The sequence below is a fragment of the Mangifera indica genome, chromosome 11 (genome assembly GCF_011075055.1).
Source record: "Mangifera indica cultivar Alphonso chromosome 11, CATAS_Mindica_2.1, whole genome shotgun sequence".
NCBI lineage: Eukaryota > Viridiplantae > Streptophyta > Magnoliopsida > Sapindales > Anacardiaceae > Mangifera > Mangifera indica.
This window is the reverse complement of record NC_058147.1, coordinates 15087628-15110352: the sequence shown is the minus strand read 5'-3', so window position 1 is coordinate 15110352 and position 22725 is coordinate 15087628. Positions and strand designations below refer to the sequence as shown.

General features: G+C 36.2%; 1 protein-coding gene and 1 long non-coding RNA gene across 5 annotated transcripts; both read left to right on the top strand.

Annotated features, from left to right (window-relative positions):
* The first annotated feature begins 339 nt into the window (after positions 1 to 339).
* On the top strand, positions 340 to 4034 carry LOC123228783. Its single transcript, XM_044654233.1, has 6 exons — positions 340 to 407; positions 749 to 1318; positions 1419 to 1568; positions 2057 to 2149; positions 2688 to 3115; positions 3214 to 4034. Exons 1-6 carry the CDS (start codon positions 344 to 346, stop codon positions 3883 to 3885), a joined length of 1977 nt encoding a protein of 658 aa, XP_044510168.1. The 5' UTR covers positions 340 to 343; the 3' UTR covers positions 3886 to 4034.
* A 2383-nt stretch (positions 4035 to 6417) lies between these two features.
* On the top strand, positions 6418 to 21107 carry LOC123228929. 4 transcript variants are annotated; one of them, XR_006504767.1, is made up of 6 exons: positions 6418 to 7178; positions 7316 to 7425; positions 7808 to 8016; positions 20016 to 20131; positions 20589 to 20699; positions 20804 to 21107. It is a non-coding gene; the product is annotated as an uncharacterized LOC123228929 (long non-coding RNA). The 4 variants fall into 4 exon arrangements; XR_006504764.1 differs by having other exon boundaries at positions 20533 to 20699; XR_006504766.1 differs by having other exon boundaries at positions 20533 to 20724; positions 20814 to 21107.
* Positions 21108 to 22725: the final 1618 nt, after the last annotated feature.

Sequence of the window (22725 nt, the reverse complement as noted above, 5' to 3'; positions counted from 1 at the left end):
TTATATCAGTTTAATAAAAAGAAAGGAAAAAGAATGTGATTCTTCTTCCTCTCTTACATAGGATTTGGAAGTTAAAAAAAAAAAAAAAGAGGAAGAAAACAACCATTTTTTAAAATAATTGATAATATTTCCTGATCATTTTTAGCTATTTCTTCTCTGGCCATCAAACATCTGAACTTCGGGCACATTACTTAGATATTTGAATCGTCGCACGTGTTTAAAAAAAAAGCCTTGATATGTTTGATGCCTTGATATTTATTATTAATTTTTTATCTTTAAAAGAATAAAGAATCAAGATTGACTAGAGGGTGGAAATGCTCCCTTTCCTTGTAGGTTTTCCAGGATGTTGACAGCTGACTTGGAAGCAGATTATAGTCCTCTGACTTCATCTCATCAAAAATCGCCAGGTATATTATTTTAATTAATGTTACATGTGAAATATGAATTGATGTTACATACAAGACAGTTAAAAGAGTAATTTTTATCTTTGAAGAGTTAAAAAACCAAATTAATGATAGATTGCAGTAATTTTTATTTTCTTTTAGAAAATTATTAAACTTAGAAAGATTTTTAAATAATGAAAAATAAAAAAGAATATGTGTATTGTGTCAAAAATGAAAAACAAACAATTTTAAACGTATAAAATTGTCCATTAATTATAAAAATGATTTAATAATTGAATTTAAAAATTCATAATATACAAATTAAAATGTAATTAATATCTTGAAACTTTTTTCTTGCTTTAAAGTGGCAGAAACGGATATAACAAGAAAAAGACGCATAAATTTGTATCGAGCTGCTCTACGAGGTGACTGCAGGTATGAGATACATCCAGATGATATAACAGCTAAGATCTCTGAGAGAGAGGACACCGCTCTCCACATTGGGGCTCTTGTAAACTCCTCTGAATTTGCTATAAAACTGCTCCTTAAGCTGGACAAACTAGAGGATTTAGTTGTGAAAAATAATTCTGGCAATACGCCTTTTTGTCTTGCTGCTGCTTCCGGAGAGTTAAAACTTGCCAAGAAAATGATACAAGTTGCCGAGAGAATGGTAAACGAGAAGAAATATGGAAACTTAGAAATTGCAATGATAAAGGAGAATAAATATGAAAAGTTAGAAGAGGTGGAAATGATGAAGCATAATGGACAGAACCTAGCACGGGTGAAAGGTTTTGACGATACGTCACCACTTTTGTTCGCAGTTTTCTTCGGTCGTGAAGAAATGGTATATTGGCTTTATAATCTCACTAAAACCTCCCTAGAACATGATGATCGTATCAAATTGCTTCTTGCTCTCATAAGGAATGGTTTTCACGGTAAACTATTTCACTTTAACTACCTGAAATTAAATAATCATCTCAAAATTGATTAATTCCACATCCCTATGATAATGTCGTTTAATTTTTGTGTTTCCAGAATTGGCGCTGCAATTGGTGGAGGAAGACACAAAGTTAGCTACTGCTTATGATGAAAATAATAAGCAAACAGCATTACATGCCTTGGTTGAATTGCCTTTTGCCAATCAACAAGGAGTTTGGAATAGAATCAAGAGATGCATCAAGCGCTGTTAGTTCTCTCCCCTGTGCCTTCTTTAGCTGTATTTTTGTTTTGGATTTTACAATCTAAATTTACATTGTCATGAATTGGGATATAGCCGTGCAAATAAGTATGAAAACTTTCACTAAATTTGTTAGGTACAATATATTAGCATTTAGTTGAGCGCTGCCATGAACAAATGGGGAGAACATGTTGTACTAAGTTTATGGCAGCAAACAGAGAAAAACACTTGTCTTATTCTCTTCAAGTATCACCCTCAAACGTTAACGTATGAAGCATCATTTGCTGCCATAACATGTTCAGACAACTTAAATTAATTTCCATATTATCACCAATATATAAATACACACACACACACACATATTCTATCATCTCAGTATTCCGTTAGTATCTTGATGTTTAATTTGATATTTGTTACTTTTTATTTCATAATAGATATTGATAAATGGTTTCTCACTTCTGTGAAAAGATCCATTATGTTGATTTTTGTCTTCCAGATCACACGCTGCAATTGCTAGATAAGTACAAAGAGTCAGAGTCACCCAATCAACAAGGAGGTTGGGAAAAAATAAAGAAATGCTTCAAAAGAGGTTAGTCCTTTCTAATCCTTAAATTAACCCTTCAGCATGCCTTGATTAGTTTATTTATGTGGAACTAAATTTAATCACATTGCCATAAAGATAGTCATTTATAGGCGTTCATATATATATATATATGTATAGAAGTTTCACTAAATTAGTCATGTATAAAGACAGGAAAAAAAAAAAACAACCATAGTGGTACTATAATTTGCTGTTTTCCAAAGATAATTTCCAAGGTGTGCTCCAGTTATACCTAGTGCCAGAAGAAGTAACTGCCTCTGAAATATACAGAATTTCTAAATAAACTAGAATATAAAAAAAGGACAGACAACCTCTGCTCTCTATAAATACTTGATATATTTAATCAACCTATAACTCAATGCAATAATTACTATGCAAATTTATCTTTCACGTTTTGAATTTGTTTATGTTTAATTTATTGTTATATATATAGAAGCATATTCTTCTCTGATATTTAAAATGAACTGTGCTCACATCTTTCCTCATTATCGCTGTTTAATTTAATGTTGGTTCTACCAACTCGCAGTTTTATGCAGTATTGAAAAGATGTCCCCAGAAATGAAATTAGTCCAACACGTTTGGAAACTAGCTGTATCCGGGCATGACTTTGATCATCATTCAAGTGCATTAGAAACTGCCCGAAAACTGGTATTCGTTGCTGCAGAACGAGGGAACATCGAGTTTCTGAAAATACTTATTCGTGAATATCCTGATTTGATATTCCAAGTGGATGATAATGATTATAGCATATTCCACTTTGCTGTTAAGTATCGTCACGAGGAAATCTTCAGACTCGTACATGAAATAGGCTCAGCCAAAGATTTTTTAGTTTCCAAGAAAGATAAGGGTGACAACAACATCCTGCATTTGGCCGGGATGTTGGCACCATCAGAAAGGCTCCATAGTGTATCAGGAGCAGCACTGCAAATGCAGCGAGAATTGTTGTGGTTTGAGGTGATTATCTATCACCACTCTTTTCTGTACAAACCTATTTTCTTATAACTCTATTTCATTGGATCCATATTTCATAACTCTATTTTATATGATTGTAGGAAGTGAAAAAGCTTTTGTATCCCTCGGATGTTCAAGCTAAAAATAATGGAAATTCACTGGTTGGTAATAATAATGATGGGAAATCAACTCAGAAGGAAGATGGAAAATCTCCAAGAGCCTTATTTAGTGATGAACATAAGGAATTAAAGCAGAAGGGAGAGAAATGGATGAAAGATACAGCAAACTACTGCATGGTTGTGGCGGCTCTTATTACCACAATGGTTTTTGCTATAGCTTTGGCTGTACCAGGTGGCACCAATGCCGAGACAGGGAGTCCTAAATTCCTTGATAAAATTTCTTTCAAAATTTTTATTGTGTCAGATGCGATTTCACTGGTATTATCCACTTGCTCCATATTAACCTTCCTATCTATTCTCACTTCTCGCTACGCAGAAGAAGATTTCCTTGAGCCATTGCCAAGAAAGCTGATTGTTGGACTTTCAACTCTTTGGTTATCAATAGCAGCAATGATGATAGTGTTTTGTGCTGCTATTTTTATTCTCTTCAAAGATGGAGTATTATGGATTCCCATTCTTGTTACTGCAATTGGTTCTTTGCCAATCATCTTTTTCATTAAACAACAAGTGTGGCTCTTCATTGATGTGCTGTGTTCGACCTATACAAGTAGCTCTATCTTCAAGCCAAGAAAGGGTACTCTTTTATTCGAATAAACGGAGACAATCAAGTCTTAGAAGGGGAGATGATTCATTGTCTTCATAATGTAATACTCTAGTTTGGATGTATGCTCTTAAGATTGGTACGGTTGTGCTTGTCTATTAGAACAGTACTATTTCATATAGATAAATAAAGAAATTGGAATATTTTTAGCATCAAATCTGAAAGTGGTGAATTCGAAGCAAAGGGAACAATTGCTTCCAGCGAGCCCAAATCTTGTTTCCAGTTAAGGTTTATGCTTTGGAAGGGCATCTTGTTGGTTTTTTTCATCTTTCTTTCCCCCCCTTTATAAATGTTAGGTTTAGATCAGAAAATGAAATTATTAGACAGGTTAATCATGAATTTAAGTTATTGGAAAAGATATGATAATCTCCTATGAGTTGGTTACTGGTGTCAACTTTTGAATGCAAGTTTGGACATACAGCTAATTGTAGTTCTAGTAATGAAATCTAAGAGAGCCCTAAAGGATCACTTTGTTACATCATAAAAGGTTAGAGTTATACATGTGAAAAAATCTTTGCAAACGTTAAAGAACTTAGGGACAAGTGTAAGTGTGCAAGTGAGTAGTATGTTAGTAAATTGAAGGAGTTGATTAATTTCATTATAATTGGAATAGGTCATATAACTTCCAAATTGGATTCACCAAATGACACTATTTCCTTGACAGAGGCTAGGTTTATGTTACACACTAAATTACATTTTTCCACTCACGTTTTCCCCTCTTGATAGAATAAATTATACTATTTCACCTAAAGTCAAATTTTCTTAATTAAAAAAAATTATGATACAATATCAAGAAATGAATTTATTATTGTATATTTATTATTTTATTTTTCAAAATTAGTATATAACCACAAATTAAATTAAAAATACAAAAACTTTTAAATATCCCAATTACACAAGAACCTTCTTATTTTCATTTCCTCTTACTCATAACCCATTCTTCCTTTGTTTTTAGTCGCCCCTAGTAGCTCTCTTTCTCCGGCAATCCATCGCACACCACCAACTTCTTAATCTACATAATCTTCTATACTATAACTATGAAAAAAAAAAAGAGATTTTTAGCAAAAAAAATTAATAAAAGGATAAATATCACAACGTTATAATGACTATTTTTATAAATTTAATAACCAATTATGCGTATTCTCTTTAAAACTAAACAAATTTTTATTTTTAACGTTAAACTTTTAAATTTTTAGGTAAAAAACTTATTAATCTGTGATCATTGGTCTTATGACAAGTTGAAAAACTAGAAATGAATACAAATTGAACCAAGTCAACATAAACATTTTTTTTATTTATTATGCATATTAATTTATTTATTTAATAAAATATCTTTTGTAAAGTTTTTCAAATTAAGTATAAATTTGATTTGAATTATTTCCAGTCAAACTGAATAAATCAAAGTTGTGTCAAAGATTAAATTTATTTTCATAAACAAACTATTTCAAATCACTTCAAACATTTAACATTTAAAACAAAAAATTAAATTGAATTAACATTGAATTGGTCAAAACAAAAAATTAAATATAATTATTTTTAAAATAGAATTTGAACCTCAACTTATCTATTTCAAATCACACTGACCACCCGTGAAATCACAGGTTTAATATTTTAATGTTAATAAATTTGACTGTTTTACCATTATATCCATAAAATAAATAATAAGTTTGGGTCAAACTTATCAGTGAGAATTTAAGGCCAAAGGACTATTTCCCACCCAAGGTATGTGCGTTTCCCTAGTTTCCCTATGTTAATTTTGAAAATCTCATTTACTCATCCGTATACGATTAAAACTAACCGTTTTAAAGGTAAAATCATTATTTTATCTATATTATAAAAATAAACTTAAATTCGATTTAATTTTCCCCTCTATACTCTAAAAATTAATAATTTTTCTCAACTTATGTTTTAAAAAATAACATTTTGCCCCTAAGGTTTTTAATTTTTCATATTCAATTTTTTCGTGTCGTTTCTTCCTCTCCAGTGACCTCCAAGCGACGGCTCTTCCTCTCCGACACGGTTTTCTTTAGGCTGCTCTTTTGAGAGCGGTTATCGACAAAGAGTGTCTTCGTCGACGATGAAGACTCTTTGTTGACGAGGAGTCTTCATCGTCAAGAGTCTTCATTGTCGACGAAGACCTCGTCTTTGTCTCTGGACGAAGACGATTCGTCTTCATCAGAGACAAAGACGACTTCTTCGTCGATGATTGCTCCCAAGAGAGTTGTCGAAAGAAGACCGTTCTAAAGAGAAAGAGCCATCTCTTGGAGGTTGTCAGAGAGGAATAAACGGTACCAGAAAATTGAATCTAAATATTGGAAACTCTAAGAGGAAAAATGCTATTTTTTAAAACTTGGGTTAGGGTGAAATTATTAGTTTTTAGGGTTTAGGAGGGAAAAATGATATAACTAACCGACTTAGTTAATTTTAACCGCCTATTGGTGGATAAATGAGATTTTCAAAGTTAACAGGAGGAAACTTAAGATATGTGCATACTTTGGGTGGGACATAGTCCTTTGGCCAGAATTTTATGATCATCCCTTCCGTGCGTTTCCTTCAATTTAAAAAGATAAAAAAGGGTTGACGAGATCAGCGACCAACAACAACCCAGCGACAATCGAGTAAATGGTGACCAGCCGAGAGCAACAAACGAAACTGTGCATGATAATAGAGAGGACGAACGACAAACAGACGATGAGGAGAGACGAAATCCGACTGACGGAGACCGAGCGATGAACCGAGAGGATTATTGACCACCAAATGACGACGAGAGACAATAACTGACAGAGCATCTAACTGAAATTGAAAATTTTGTGGAATTTTTTTGGATTTTATGTTTGTTGTAGAATTTTGAGCTTGTTACGTGTTTGTGAAGTTAAATATTTTTTAAATGTGATGCTCTGTCGAAACCCTAACACATTGCTGCCGACCTTGTAAATAAGAAGTTGAAAACGATTTCATAGTGTTTGTTTATTTTGAATTGGGAGTTTGTTTGTTTATTTTGTCACATTTGTATTTGTTTGCTGACCTGCTTGAGAATCATTTGTGAAGTTAAAAATTTTTTAGTTCATTTTGACATTGTATTAAGGGAGCTCTCTACAAAAAGGTTTAATTTCTCAGAGAGTGTTTGTGACTGTGTTAAATTCTGCAGAGACTAATGATGAATGCCTAGAGAAGAGTTCTTATCCAATGTTGCTTTTGAACCTGCGAGATCCTTATTTCACCAGAAATCATAGTACTTCAACGACTTGGTGATGGCTTGGAGTCATGATATGGATTTTACCCGAGTGTAAGGCCTACACAAATGGGACTGTTTCTAAATATCTGTATATATATACTATTGTCAAATAAATTTAAAAGAAATTAACATATTCTCAGAAAATCAGAATATTTCTCTCATTTTCTCCATTCTTTTGTTCTACACAGGTGTGGCTTTAGCTGCATTCATCGAGCCTCTCCCTGAAATATTGTTTGTTACACAGCTTCTTGGTAATGATGTGTTGTGTAGGACATCATCTGATGCTGATTATGTGAAGGTACCTTTTCTTATATTAGTTAAGTGTTTGTTGTTAATTTTTGGTGGTTACTCTGACTTGAAAAGTCTTTTTATTAATGTTTAATATATTAAGAAGGCCCAGACCGGTGTTGCAATATTTTGGATGTTATATTACAACTTAGTAACAGGTTAAAAAATTAATGTTTACATTTATGGGTTATTAAAATAATTATTTTTTTAAATGTCATTTTGGGTTGTCCTTATATATTATATTCAGGATTTTTTTTTCTTTCTCAAGATTATGGTTTTTAGTTGACTGATTTTTTTTTCACTTTTGTATAGCTAATTTTAGTTTTACATGTTGCAGTTGAAAGATCTGAGAACTTATTTTACTAGTGATGGTATTGCTTTTGAACTTGCAGCCTCTTTGAATTTTGCCAAATAGGTCCCTATCTTGTAAGATTGTGGTGAAGAGGTCAGCTTTATCTCTGGAGGGGTTTCTGCACAAATACTTCCTCTCAAGTTCTCCCATTATAACAACTAATTGTATGGCACTTGACCAGCGAGGACTAAGTGGAATGATATTGATTACCTGAAAAGAGTTTCTGGTGACTGCACATTTCCAGTTGAGGTAATTAAAGTTCATGTTATCTTATTAAAATCTTAGTGCAGTTAGCATGAGTGTTCTGGTTACAAACTTTAACTAGTAAAAGCAATTTCCTTCCTGGTTTAGGAGTTTTTCTTGAATTACTTGTTTACTGAAGTTTTGTTTATTACCGAAAACTAGTCAATTCTAAATGCATTGCAAGTTGGGAAAAACTATTTATGCACATAGTGGAAGCAAGAGCTTATCCCATTTTTCCAATTTCTTGAGAGGATTCAATTGACTGCCAATTCTTCTAATGTCCCTACATATCTTGATCAGCATCCATTATTTGATCAGGCATGTGCCTCTACTAGGGTTTGATGATGTTGAATAACTCATTCCTAAAATGCGTATTGAAACCTTTAGCTTATTGATGATATACTTGAATAGCATATTAATGAACTACACAAAGACATTTGTATTCTTGACTATTGTTTTGCTAGTGGAGTAGGGTGAGTAGGGCTGGATTCGAACCAAGCCCGAAACAATCGAGCAAAAATGAGCTCAAGCTTGAGCACGAGTTCGAGCTTTGTATATCAGTATAAACGTGCCTAAGCCCAAGTCTGTGCTGTATAGATGAGCTCGAGCTCTTCTTTCAGCTTTCGCTATCTCATCAGTCTCCATTTCTATACATCCACTTCATGTTCTAGACTAAAGTGTCCAACAACGTTAGTTCCAGTCGATGACGACGTTCAACAGTTCAACGTGTTCCAATCACATAGCATCTCTGCTTTTGGCATTCGAGCACCTTTGTTTGTCCAGTATTTATGTTCGACGACAACGAAACAAGGGCATATTAGGTTTGTTATTTGTTATTTGTTTACTTGAATTTGTTAATTGTTTGGTGAAATTTATTTAACCCTAATTTTGGAATTAGGGTTTCTAATTTGGGGGTTTTTGCCTCTTTACCTTTATTAATGAGTTGCCTAAGATTGAGTTCACTATCCGAATTGACATTGAAGATAGCAAAGTTTGCTCTACTCTTTTTCTTTAAAGGATATCTAATTGAATGGGAGACATGGGTGGGTGTTGAGTTGGTTGGAGGAAAGTTACAGTGACGAGGAAAAAGAAATCTTATACATAGTTTATAGTTTGCAACATTGGCAGACTATGTTGAGACGAAAGATTCTTGATACGGATGGACCATGCCAGAGACATCTCTTTCCAGGATCAAAATTGGGATAGCTTACAATGGTTAAACTTTCTATTCAGATTCAATTTTGCTTGGACACACAATGATGATGTCGTTCCAACTTGGGGTAATCTTATAGAATACAAAACCTCTCAACGAGGACATTAAGTTCATCAGATGGGGGAGGTTTGTTACACCTCTAACAATTGAGACCGAACACAGGCACCAAATAGGTGAACAGGTTTGTCTAAAACTAATGACATTGCAGAGTTGGGATTGTGCAATGTTGTTTGTGTGAAAATGATCGAGCATGCAAGGACATTGTTAAGATTGGGACACTTGTCCTCAATCCAACGGTTAATTTTTATTATAAATATATGTTTTAGGTTTTAAGAGATGGAAGAGAAGAAAATGTATTAGGGTTTTGGTTTAAAGGCAACCATTCTTGGCTGATTTAGGGAGTCTCTGACACCTTGAACGACAAAAAAATAGGAGGTCCCAAACTCCTCGAAATGTTCGGTTTATCATTGTAATGGTTTAGTTAATGAAATAGTTTTACTTTATTATGTTTTTTGCGTTTTAATTTTGTGTTTTAGTTGAATAAGAGTTGAGTTCCTAACAAATGGTATCAGAGCATTTGATCCAACAAGGAAGATAGATGATGGTCGAAAAAGTAAAGAGTCACCGAAAAATATTTACAGAGGAGGCTGACTTGAAGAAGAATGGGAGAAATGAGTTAGTGGCTACATTCTGGAAAAGCATGAAAAAAAAAAGAGAGAAGAAAAAAAATGAAAACCGAGGAAGGAGGAGGATGAAAATGGAATGTCGATAAGAGTCTGAAACCGAGAAAACGTAGAGAAAGCAGAAGGAAGAAGAAAGAAGGATGAAGGAGAAGAAAGAAGAAAAGAAAAAGACAAGGAGAAGAAAGAGAAAGGAGAGAGAGGAAAAAAATAAAATTAAAAATTAAAAGAAAAAAAAAAGAGGACTGGAGGGCAGTGGCAATTGGCTTGTTGGGAAAAGGAGAAGAGTTGTGGTTGGGAAAATAAAAGGGAAGGCAGTAGGTAAGCTTCTTGGGAAGAGAAAAAGAGAAGATGTAGGGTGTTGGAAAGAAAAAAAAGGGTGAAGAAGCAATAGGAGAGATAAAAATATATATATTAAAGAAAAAAAAAGACAGCTGTAAATGAAAAAAAATTAAAAAAGTAAAAATAGTAGGCGGGGAATAACTTTGGCAGACAGAGACAGTTGGAAAAAAAAAGAATGAAATAGGGCACAGCTGAAAAAAAAAACTTATCTTGAGGACAAGATAATTTTGAAGGGGAGGGAAATGTTAGGATTTGGACACTTGTCCTCAATCCAATGGTTAATTTTTATTATAAATATATATTTTAGGTTTTAAGAGAGGGAAGAGAAGAAAATGTATTAGGGTTTTGGTTTGAGGGCAGTCATTCTTAGCTAATTTAAGGAGGTCTCCAGTGCCTCGAACGATAGGAAAATGAGAGGTCTCGAACTCTTCGAAATGTTCGATTTATCATTATAATGGTTTAATTAATGAAATAGTTTTACTTTATTATGTTTTTTGTGTTTTAATTTTGTGTTTTAGTTGAATAAGAGCTGAGTTCCTAACAGACATCGACATGCCTAGGAGCGGGGCATGATGGGATGTTTGAGGGGGCGCTCACGTACCACAAACAAGGCTAGTTGGACCAGCATGCGGGACTAATGGAAAAGATACAAGTAATGAACGTGGGTTGTACAAACTATGCTTAAGTAGCTTGATGCCAGAGTAAGTGTTAGCAACATTATTGGTTCGAACAACAAACCTGGTCCCCGATAAGTATACTAGCCATAGTTTTAAGCAATGTATGACAACAACCATTTCCTCGTGAGCAGAATAACGCTACTCGGCAAAGTTCAATTTTCTACTCTTAAAGGCTACCGGGTGATTTTCTTGCACTAGCACCTCTCCAATGGCTTTATCTGAGACATTTATGTGTACTTCAAATGGTGCTTCAAAGTTCGAGAGTCTCAACACTGGTTCAGAAGCAATAGCATTTTTTAATTCTTGGAATGTTGCTTCACATCTTGCTGTCCAATCCTACTACTCTACTTTCTTGAGTAAGTCTGTGAAAGGCATTGCCTTATTAGAATATCCCTTATTGAACCTACGATAGTAATTAGCCAAACCCAAAAATGATCATAACTTGGTTACCTTTATAGGGGCAGTCCACTCCAAGATAGCTTGAACTTTTTTTGGGTCCATACGCACATGATGGCTCCTTATGATGTGGCAAGGAACTTCACTTCTTATTGTTCAAATTCACACTTTTCTCTTTTTACAAAAAGCTGGTTCTCCCTCAACTTCGTAAACACCTTTCTCAAGTTTATGATACGTTCCTTTAAAGAAGTGTTATATACCGTAAAGTTGTCTAGGTATATGTTAGGGACCTGATGAACCCAAGCTACAACTGAAATTCTGAAAATGTGGTCTCACTTGGAATTCTACTCTGTTGTAACCTTTGCCCCCACACACTCAATGCAATCACAGATAATTTGTAAACAGATAACTTATAGCAACAACTTGAATGAAATAGTAAACTTTCATAAAGGGATTCAATAGTTTCCGCTTACAAGCATCAATCTGGAATTAATCCACTTACAATTTCAACATATGAATATCAGTGAAACACTACTAAATAATAACCTTAACCAACCAAACCAAACAATTCTCTCCTAAATTCCCTAGGCAATTATAGAGGCCTAGTACTCTCCCAAAACCATTTCTTTCTGCTTCTTGCCCTCCTTTCTGCTTCCTCCCTGCTTTATATTGTTATTTGTCCTTTTCTTTTCTGCTGGTGGTCCTAGTGCCTGCGTGCATGCCCTCTGCTCCACTATTGAGCTGTCATATGTCTCTGTATAAATTGATTTGTTGTCAATCCTACTGTCGCCACGTGTCCCATCTTCCAGTGCTCTCTTTCTCCTATTAATGTATACTCGAGACCAAACATTACCCCTCTCATCAAGAGGCACCTTGTCCTCAAGGTGGAAGAAGGGGAAAGTTCGTTTGAAGGTAGTGAAGGACTCCCACGAATTTTCACAGTCTAGTAGGTTTTCCCATTTCATCAGAATTTCCAGCTCACCTTGTGACGAATAACGGTGTCCCAAAACTTCCAAGGGCTGAGGTTTAAGTTCTCCATTTTTAGCCATGCATTCTGGAAGAGGTTGAAGTGCTGAAGACTCTCCTATCTGTTTTTTTAATTGTGATACATGGAAAACTGAATGTATCTTCACTGTTGGAGGTAATGCTAAGTGGTAGACTGTTGTACCTATTTTTCCCAACACTTCGTAAGGTCCATAGAAGCGAGGACTCAGCTTCTCATTTTGTCTAACAACCAGCGAACGAAATCGATAAGGCTGCATCTTGAGAAATACTCGATCACCCATTTGAAATTGGACTTCTCTTCAACGTTTGTCAGCAAACCTTTTCATTCTATCCTGTGCTCTATGCAAATGGTCCTTTAGCTCATCCAGGATTTTGTTCCTTTCATGAATTAAATTGTTTACCTCTTCCACTTTGGAAACTTCATGCACATAGCGTAATAGAGTTGGCGGTTCCCTTCCATAAAGAGCCTTGAATGGTGTCATTCCCGTGGAGCCATTATAAGTTGTGTTAAACCAATATTCAGCTCATGCTAACCATGAAGGCCACTGTCGTGGCTGCCTACAACAAAAACAGTGCAAGTAAGTTTCCAAACTCCTGTTAACAACCTCCATTTGGCCATCGGATTGAGGATGATAGGCTGAGCTGAACTTAAGAACGGTGCCTGCTGACTTGAAAATTTCTCCCCAGAATTGACTCAAAAATACTCTATCCCGATCTGTTACGATGGAGCAAGGAAACCCATGTAATCTAACCACCTCTTGTATAAATTTTTTAGCCACATCAGCTGCTGTGTAAGGGTGTCACAGGGTAATAAAGTGAGCATACTTAGTTAGCCGATCTACCACAACGAGAATGGTGTCATTACCTGTTGCTTTTGGAAGCCCCATGATAAAATCCATGGTGATATCTTCCCATACACTTGAAGGTATAGGTAAGGGCTGGAGCAAACCTATTGGACTTGTAGCTTTATACTTCATTCGCTGGCAGGTCTCACACTCTGCTACATATCTCCGTATATCAGCCTTCATACCTTCCCAGAATAACACTGCAGCAATACGCTTGTAAGTTCAAACAAAGTCGGAGTGCCTTCCGTAAGGTGAAGAGTGGAATTCAGCTAGAAATTTAGGAATAAAGGTAGAGTTGCTAGAGAGAACCATTCTGCCTTTATAGAGTAACTTGCCCTTCCTATATTCATATCCCGCATGAGCTGTAGCATCAACCATTAGATTATGGATAATGCGTTGAAGCCTTTCATCCTCTACAATCTCTTCCTCTATACCTTCTAACCTTGTAGGTTGCACTGTCGAGATGGCCCAAACCTCTCCTTCCATGTTCGGTTGACGAGAAAACGCATCGGCGGCTTTATTTTCACTTCCTGGTTTGTATTGAATCTCAAAGTCATACCCCAGGAGCTTAATCACCCATTTCTGTTGGTCATTTTCGAGCACTGGCTGGTCCGTTAAGAACTTCAAGCTGCTTTGGTCTGTTCGAACTATGAAATGTCGTCCAAGTAGGTAGTGCCTCCATTTCTGGAATGTCATGACTATGACCATCAGTTCTCTCTCATATATGGACTTGCCTTGATTCCGTAAAGACAGTGCTTTACTGAGAAATACTATCGGTTGGCCGCATTACATTAAGACAGCACCTAAATCGGACCCTGAAGCGTCTGTCTCGACTACAAATTCCTTCGAAAAGTCTGGCATTGCTAGCACTGGAACTGTGGTCATGGCTGTTTTTAATTCCTTGAAGGCTTGGCTGGCTTTTTCATCCCATATAAAGGCATCCTTTTTCAGTAATCGAGTAAGCGGTTCAGCGATCCTTCCGTAACCTTTGACAAACTTCCGATAATACCCTGTTAGGCCTAAAAAACCCCTTAATTCCCTCAAATCTCGCAGCTGTGGCCATTCCACCATTGCCTAAATTTTCTTCAGGTCAACTTCTACTCCATTAGCTGAAACAATATGCTCCGGGTATTTTATCTGTGTTTGTCCAAAGGCACATTTTTTTCTATTCACCACTAGCTGATGATCTCGCAATAGCTCCAACACCACTCGTAAATGCTCCAGGTGGTCTTTTATCTCTTTGTTGTAAACTAAGATGTCGTCAAAGAAAACCAGTGCAAACGTCCGCAAATAAGGCTTGAATATTTCATTCATCACACTTTGGAAGGTTACCGATGCATTCGTGAGTCCAAACGGCATGACCAAAAACTCATAATGGCCTTCGTGGGTTCGAAAAGCTGTCTTCTTTTCGTCTTCTTCCTTGACTCGGATTTGGTGATACCCTAACTTCAAGTCCAATTTGCTAAATATGGCAGCTCCTGATAATTCATCTAAGAGCTCGTCTATGGCTAGAATGGGAAACCTATCGGGAATCGTCACCTTATTCAATGCACAGTAGTCTACACAAAATCTCCATCCGTCATCCTTTTTTCTCACCAATAAAACAGGACTAGAGAATGGGCTCACACTGGGGCGTATTACTCCTGCTGCAATCATCTCCCTAACTATCTTTTCAATTTCATTTTTCTGGAAATGAGGGTACCAATATGGCCTCACGTTGGGTGACAGCACCGACGGTAGAAGTCTGATAACATGATCATAAATGCGCTTGGGTGGAAGTCCTGTCAGTTCTCAGAAGAGGGCTTGGTATTCTTCCAGCAATCGAGGCAATCTTGGTTCATTCAATAGGGTAGCTACATCTTCTCTTCCTTCCAATTCATTGTGCTCTAAGAAATACCCTTCCCCCCTTGTCTTACCGTATTAACCTCTGCCTTTAAGGAAGTTTCCAGGTGACTCAATGAAGCTTCCCCTTTTAACTCAACCTTCCTTCCTTCCCACTCAAAATTCATGGTCTAAAGATTCCAATTTACCTTGACTTCACCGAGCTTGCATAACCAGTCCACCCCTAAGAAGACGTCAACGCTTCCTAGTTCAAACGGAAAAAAAATTTGTACTACCGGTAGCCCCTGAAATCTCAGTTCCACATTGTCACACCTATCCTCACCCCTGACCTTTCTCTCATCCCCCAGCATGACGGCGAATCTTACCGGGGTAGTTGACAATTGTAAGTCTTTCACCAATTTTCTAGAAATGAAACTGTGAGTGGCTCCACTGTCTAACAAAACCACCACTTTTCTCCCTTTGATAGAGCCACAAAATTTGATCGTCTTAAAAGAGTCTATCCCCACTAATGAGCTGGTGTTCAGAGTTAACTCTATTTCCTTCTCCTCCAAACTCGCTTTTCCTTCTTCAATTACTTCATTCTCTTCCCTTTCCTCTTCTTCTTCTAAAGCTATCATCACTCGGAACTACTTGAATCAGCACTTATGGCCTAGATAGTATCGTTCATTACATCTGAAGCAGATGCCCTTTTCAAGTTTAGATCGAAACTCCTCATCGGAGAGGCGTCGGTAGTTCCCTTCTCTCCTTATCGGTATGGTCAACGCTGCAGAGTTGATCACACCTCTGTTTGGTTGTGAGGAATGGGAATTAGGGGCTGTTTGATTACGTAAGGGTGGATAAATTTGGGTGCTCGAATTGGGTCGGATTGGGCCGGTTTGGGTGGGGAGTGTATTAGCTAGATTGGATTGGTGGATGGGAGGGTTATATAATGAGTTTGGGCTACTAGGTTGGGCTGAGGAGGAGGCCTTGTGGATACTTGGGCTAGCTGTATTTGTAAAGTGGATCGGGCAGATTTGGGCTTGGTGTTGGGTCTTAAAGCTAGGTCGGATTGGATAGCTTCTGAGTCGGGTGTCAATGACCCAATTTTTTTCTTCTATTTCCTGTGCCTTGATCATCACCTCCTTCAACGAGGGCGGCCAAAAGAGCTTCACCTTTGTGCGTACTTCTGGTCTGAGTCCATTCATAAAAGTCGAGAGTAGGACCTCTTCAACTGCCTCACCCAAGGGTGCCGAGATGGACTCGAATTGACTATGATAGTCTTCTATTGTGTCGATCTGTTTCAATGCCATGAGATCCTCGTACAACGATCTCTCTTGGGCTGAGCAGAACCTTATCAACATCTCCCTTTTCAATTCGTTCCAGTCTGCGAAAGGTTGTCTTGTTTCGCTCCATTGAAGCCACCTCAAAGACTTCCCGTCCATGCACACTGCAGCTGCTGCTAACTTCTCTCGTTCAGTTAAATGATTAATAGAGAAGTACTGTTCGGCTTGGAATATCCACCCCACTGGGTCCTCCCCTATGGACACTAGTAACTCTAGCTGTCGGTGAACCATTTCGTGTCAGTTATCCCTGGTATTAGCATCAGTTTCATCTCTTCACTCCCTTGGGAATCCTTCGCGTCCTGTTTCTACAGGTCCGATCAATGGTGGGGGTGTGGGTTCCTCATTCGGGGATGTTTCTGACAGGGATGATTGGGGCTCCATCGGAGCTTTCCCTTTGTTAGAGGGTCTTTCATCCTTCACTGTCAACAATTCTCTCAACTCCCTCAGGTACTCCTTCATGGTTTCCATCCCAGTCTCCATGCCCTGCAAATGTCTGTTAACGTTTTGCATATTGACATTCATTTCCCCTAACCTTCTGTCGAACCTATCCATTCTTCCTCTCATGGTCTCCAACTTTCTTTCCATACTATCAACCTTAGCCTTCATCCTTGTCATTGGCTCTGATACCAAGTTTGTTAGGGACCTGATGAACCCAAGCTACAGCTAAAATTCTGAAAGTGTGGTCTTACCTAGAATTCTACTCTGTTGTAACCTTTGCCTCTATACACTCAATGCAATCACAGATAATTTGTAAACAGATAACTTATAGTAACAACTTGAATGAAACAGTAAACTTTCATAAAGGGATTCAACAGTTTCCGCTTACAAGCATCAATCTGGAATTAATCCACTTACAATTTCAACATATGAATATCAGTGAAACACTACTAAATAATAACCTTAACCCAACCAAACCAAACAATTCTCTCCCAAACTCCCTAGGCAATTATAGAGGCCTAGTACTCTCCCAAAACCATTTCTTTCTGCTTCTTGCCCTCATTTCCGCTTCCTCCTTGCTTTATATTGTTATTTGTCCTTTTCTTTTCTGCTGGTGGTCCTAGCGCCTGCGTGCATGCCTTCTACTCCACTATTGTGCTGCCACATGTCTTTGCATAAATTGATTTGTTGTCAATCCTGCTGTCGCCACATGTCTCATCTTCTAGTGCTCTCTTTCTCCTGTTAATGTATACTCGGGACCTAACAGTATACAACAACAAACTCACCCAAGAAGTCATATAGCACATTATTCTTCAAGTTACAAAGGGTGGCAGGGGCATTTGTCAAGTCAAATGACATGACAAAAAATTCGTGAAAACCGTACCTCGTAATACAAGTAGTTTTTGGTTCATACCCCTTGGTGATTCGCACCTACCAATACTCACTACTCAAGTCAAGTTTCATGAACCAGCAAGCATTGTTCAACCTGTTCATTAAAGCCTTGTACCAATGGAATTAAGTACTTGTTTTTTCGTTGTGATCTTGTTTAAAGCCCTATAGTCATCAGCCTTCTTTTGGAATAACATAGGGGCGCCATAAAAAGTCTTGGAGGGTTGGATGTATCCAGCCTTAAGCAGTTCACTCAATTGCTTCTTTAATTGCCCCAGCTCAAGTGGTGACATTCTATATAAGGTGCACAGGCAGGTAGGGTTGATCCTAGTATAAACTCAATTTTGTGATCGATGGCTTGTCTTGGTGGTAGAGTATTGGGTAGCTTTCATGGCATTACATCGGCAAACTCATCTAGCAATTAATTCACTACTTTTGGTTTTTTAATAGGGCTCCCATCACATGTTTCAGCCATGGCTGCCAAGTAAGTCTCATGTCCATGCCTCAAGTCTTTCTCTATTACCATTGCAAATGCTTAAATCATCTTTTTACCTCGATCATCTGTCCCTGTATGAGGACAACAAAGGATGAAAGACGAGTGTTTCTCTTACATAATCATCACACCATCTAGGTGTGGCATGGGTGCCAATTTTGCTTTCCAACAATAGTCAATCCCTAAAGTGAGATCAAAATCTTTCAAGTGTATTACTAACACATTGGTCCTTATGAACCAATTGTCCACTATAATTCTAACATTGTATGCCATTCCCATTGCGGATTATGTCTTAGCATTGACCATCTTGAGCATGCTCAGGCATTTGTTCACCTGCAAACCAATTCTCATTGCCACACAGATGTTATAAAGGTATGGGTTGCACTTGTATCAACCATTGCCATAATATCAACATAGTTAATTTTAATGGGGATATGCATCAACATAGAATGAGCAAAAGATGAATATTTCATTTTACCGAAATAAGTCATGTGATTGATAAGTTGCAAAGGGTTTACTAGCATAGCGACCTTGGAAGAATCATAGACATAAGACTCCTCAAGAAGTAATGCATTGAGCTTTTCCTTTCAGGGGCAGTGTTGAGCACAATAAGGCCCATTGCATATGAGGCACCCTTGCATACTCTTTGATGACTCCCTAGTCATAGAAGCGACCTTCCAGTCAGCCTTTGGTTTGCCTTTACCTTTGTTGTCCCTTTGTGTTTTCTTGTTTTTCCCCTTTTTCTAGCTGTTCTTATATTCTTTGGTCTTGCCTTTATTTATCCCAGCCAAAGGATCATGTCCAACCTTGAAATCTAGCAACCCGTTTGCTGCAGCCATGGCGCTTCGCAAATCCCACACATTCTATCGACGTAGTTTCATTTGCGCCTATCCTTGTAGTCCGGACATGAAGTTAAAGAGTTTGTCCTCTTTAGACATATTCTAGATGTCCAACATAAGGGAATTGAAGTCCTTGACATAGTCTCGCAAAGTGCCTGTTTGTTTCAGCTGTTTCAAGGCATCTTGTGCGTCGTCCAAGACGAGTTACAAGGCAAAAACTGCACCTTTAGTTCCTTTTTTAACTCCTCCCAGGTTTTAATCTTGGGTCTACCTGCTAATTCGTCTTCACAGGTTGCATTCGCCGCTATAGTTTCACATCCCTGGATAAGTACATAGTCATTATGGATATCTTTTCCACGTCGGAGATATGGATTGCCTCAAAGTATTGTTCCATATCTCAAATAAAGTTTCTAACTCATTAGCATTCTGAATGCCATTGGAAAGTTTAGGCTCTGGTATTTTGACACCACGGTTTTCCCTATCTGGGTGTTTCTCTATTAGCTTGATTGTCTTTCTTAGGACAGTCAGTTCAAGGTGAAAATCATAGCTTTTCCGTCGCAAGACATCTACTTCTTCCACTAGTGAGCACCTAATCCCACCCATCTCATGTTCCAACTGTGCTAGGCATTCAAATACATCTTGGCTCTCGTCCTAAGGATTGAGAAGAAGTTCCTAACAAAGACTCTAGTTTTGACACCTATTCAGTGAGGGTGGCACCGCCACCTGCCATCACCGATGCTCAGGTCCCTGTTACTTATGCACTCTGATACCAATTGTCACCAGGCACATTTCTTTTCTAATAAAATTATCCTAAAATACCCTATAGATTGAGGACAAGTGTCCCAATCCTAACATATTCTTTCAAAATTATGGCTTCTCCTGCTGCTAATTTGTCTAACTCATCATTTTACTTCCTTAATAAAAAGCTTCTGAAGTCCTTAATAAAGTCTATCTTCATGTAGCAATTGAATTATTTATTATGTTCCATAGTTGTTTCATGCTATCTGTGTTTTTTTATTTTCCAGACTTGCGAGATTGTTGAGGGACAGCGATATATGAAAAGGTTGAATGAGAGGCAAATTATGACTCTCTTGAAAGTTACATGCCAATGACCTAGGGATCGAGAAAATGACTTATGCAGGTATTGTGATAATATAATATTCCCCTTTTGTAGAACACAAGTGTCATAAATGAAAATTTTACTAGGTAAGGCAAGCTTTGGAATCTTTGAGCTAAAATTTAATCACTAGAAAGCTGTAAAAACTTCTTTACCTTTTCGGTTGTCTTTCTTCCAACTATATTAAATATAACTGAATGCCTATAACCTATAGGTTTGAGAAATTCTCTGTTGCATTTATGCCAGATAAGATATGGTATTAAATTGCAGACTAAATCTGTTGTACTCTGAAATCATAGGAATATTAACATTTACCTTACGATGTTAAGCCTCTAATTGTGGTTGCATTCTTTGAAATTAAGGAATTTTAGGACTTCACAAGTTCTTAACAAGATTCTTTTTTCTGGATATCATATGGAATACAGTGTTCCGGCCTTGGATTTTGAAATAACATTATTCCTTGCAATCTTTTGTGACTAAGCATACAATTCAGCAAATTGCTTATGATCAAGACCGTTATGCAAAGGAGTTTGGGACCAAAATTAGTGAAAAGTCAGCTTCTGTTGAGGCATGGATCCTTTCTGCTCGTTTGGTAATCCAACCTTTTTATATTATCTGTGAGTAGTTTAGATAAGCCAATAAGTTGAAATTTTTGTGGTTTGGTTTTCTTTGAATTTGTTTATTCACAATTTGTAGGGACTTGAAGATAAAGTCAAGCATCAAACGCTTTTGGTCAGGCATAATACATGGATTGTTATGCTATTTGTAACAATTTTCTAATTTTGATTATAAGGAGAGATTATCATAATAGGAAATTTATAGATTTTGATTATGGAGACTTTAAGATCATTGAAATTATTATATGTTAATATCATATGTTGAGAATCAAATTTTTTTTTTTTAATCAATCTTTCACTTACAATGATGATGAAACTTTTATTGCTATTTTAATGATTTGTAAATACAGTAATTATGATAAAAATATTTATTGTTAATAGTATATTTTAGTGACAGAAATAGTTAAAGTTATTACTACTTTTATTGGTAAGACTTACACCTCTCATTATACATATTAACGATGAGATTTTTTTTTTGTTATTAATACTTATAATAGCGAGAGTTATAACAACAAACAACGATAAGATATTTTCTATTACTTAAATTTTTTAACAATGAGAAATAAATTTAATAATGTTATAGAATTAATTTAGCAAACATGAAATATAAAGAAATGAAAGGAAGAATTGAGAAGAAAGGAGGAGAGAGCAAAAGCAATGAAATTGATTTCCAAATGCTCCAAATACAAAGGATAAGGGGGTATTTATAGAACATTTAGCCGTCCTCAAGTCAACAAAAATACACCTGTCTTAGCCAAATTTTCAAGGCATTTAATGTCTTCCCATTCTCTTTTGGTTAAGTCAAATGCATGTGGTGAAAAAATCCACCATGTATAACAAATAACTATTTTTCCTCTTGTTAAAAAGTTTTTTTCTTTTTTTGTGGTACATCATCTTACCCTCTCTGTATTACATATGTTATCAACCCCACCACTCTTTCTTTGTTGCAATTTTGTGCTACCATTGATGACAACTTTCACTTGAGTGAAGGAGTAATCATTGATAAAATAGATTGTAACCGAAAAAAGGGTGGTAGGGATCAAAGCTTGTGATAACAATGAGATCATGGTAAAGGTAATAGAGCGGCACCAACAATTTAGATTTCCAAAGAATTATAGGGTCTTATTTGTAAGCTATCAAACCTGTTGAAGGACTAAACTATAATGTTCAAAATGTTTAGGTCTGGTTTGTAAAAGATTTTTTTCAAAAATTATTGTTAGTGAAATTATTATTTTTCCTTTACATTATTAATTTTTCTACTTAAAAAGAGTTTTATTTTTTGTGAGAAAGTGTTATTTATCCCATCAAGAGGTGCCAAACTTTTTAGGTCAAACCTTGGGTGGGAAAAATTAATTTAGTCTATTTCACGACAAATGAGAAATGCTCAAGGAATGTTGCTATTTACACTTTGATTTTTATAATGGAGCAGCAACTAGCAAGTGTACTCTCAAGGGTTATGAAGGAGTGTATGGGTGTGCATAGTTTGATTTGTGTGAGGTTTAAAAGCTTTTTCAAATCAAACTAAACTAGTCTAGGTTTTTAACCAAACCAAACAGCAAAATTGTGATTTAATTTTATTTAGATTACAGTTTGACCCATAGTTATTAGTATGATATAATATATAATACGTATTATATGATATGATATATATGAAAAACAATATATAACATAAGGTTTACTGCAACATTATGATAAATTTAACTTTTCAATTAATATATATATATATATATCTAAGCAAAAGAACTAAACTGGGCAACTAATTAGACTACACGCAAATTTTCTTGAAACCAAGACATACAATTCAAACTGTTATCATAATAATAAGCAAAATTAATAAAATCATCATTTTAAAACAAAAAATAATAATCATAACATAAAACATTTAATTACTAATAAAAAAACTTCTACCAGTACTCTAAGAAACAACTAAATTAACACGTGTGCACATTTTCTTGAAATCAAAACATAGAAGTCCAAATTTTTGTTTTAAAAAAAATATTA

Excerpts from the sequence above, each read along its gene's own strand:
- LOC123228783 (XM_044654233.1), top strand. The coding sequence starts at position 344 with ATGTTGACAGCTGACTTGGAAGCAGATTATAGTCCTCTGACTTCATCT. Across the intron at positions 1,319-1,418 it reads CATAAGGAATGGTTTTCACG|AATTGGCGCTGCAATTGGTG; the intron begins GTAAACTATTTC and ends TTGTGTTTCCAG. Across the intron at positions 2,150-2,687 it reads AAAGAAATGCTTCAAAAGAG|TTTTATGCAGTATTGAAAAG; the intron begins GTTAGTCCTTTC and ends ACCAACTCGCAG.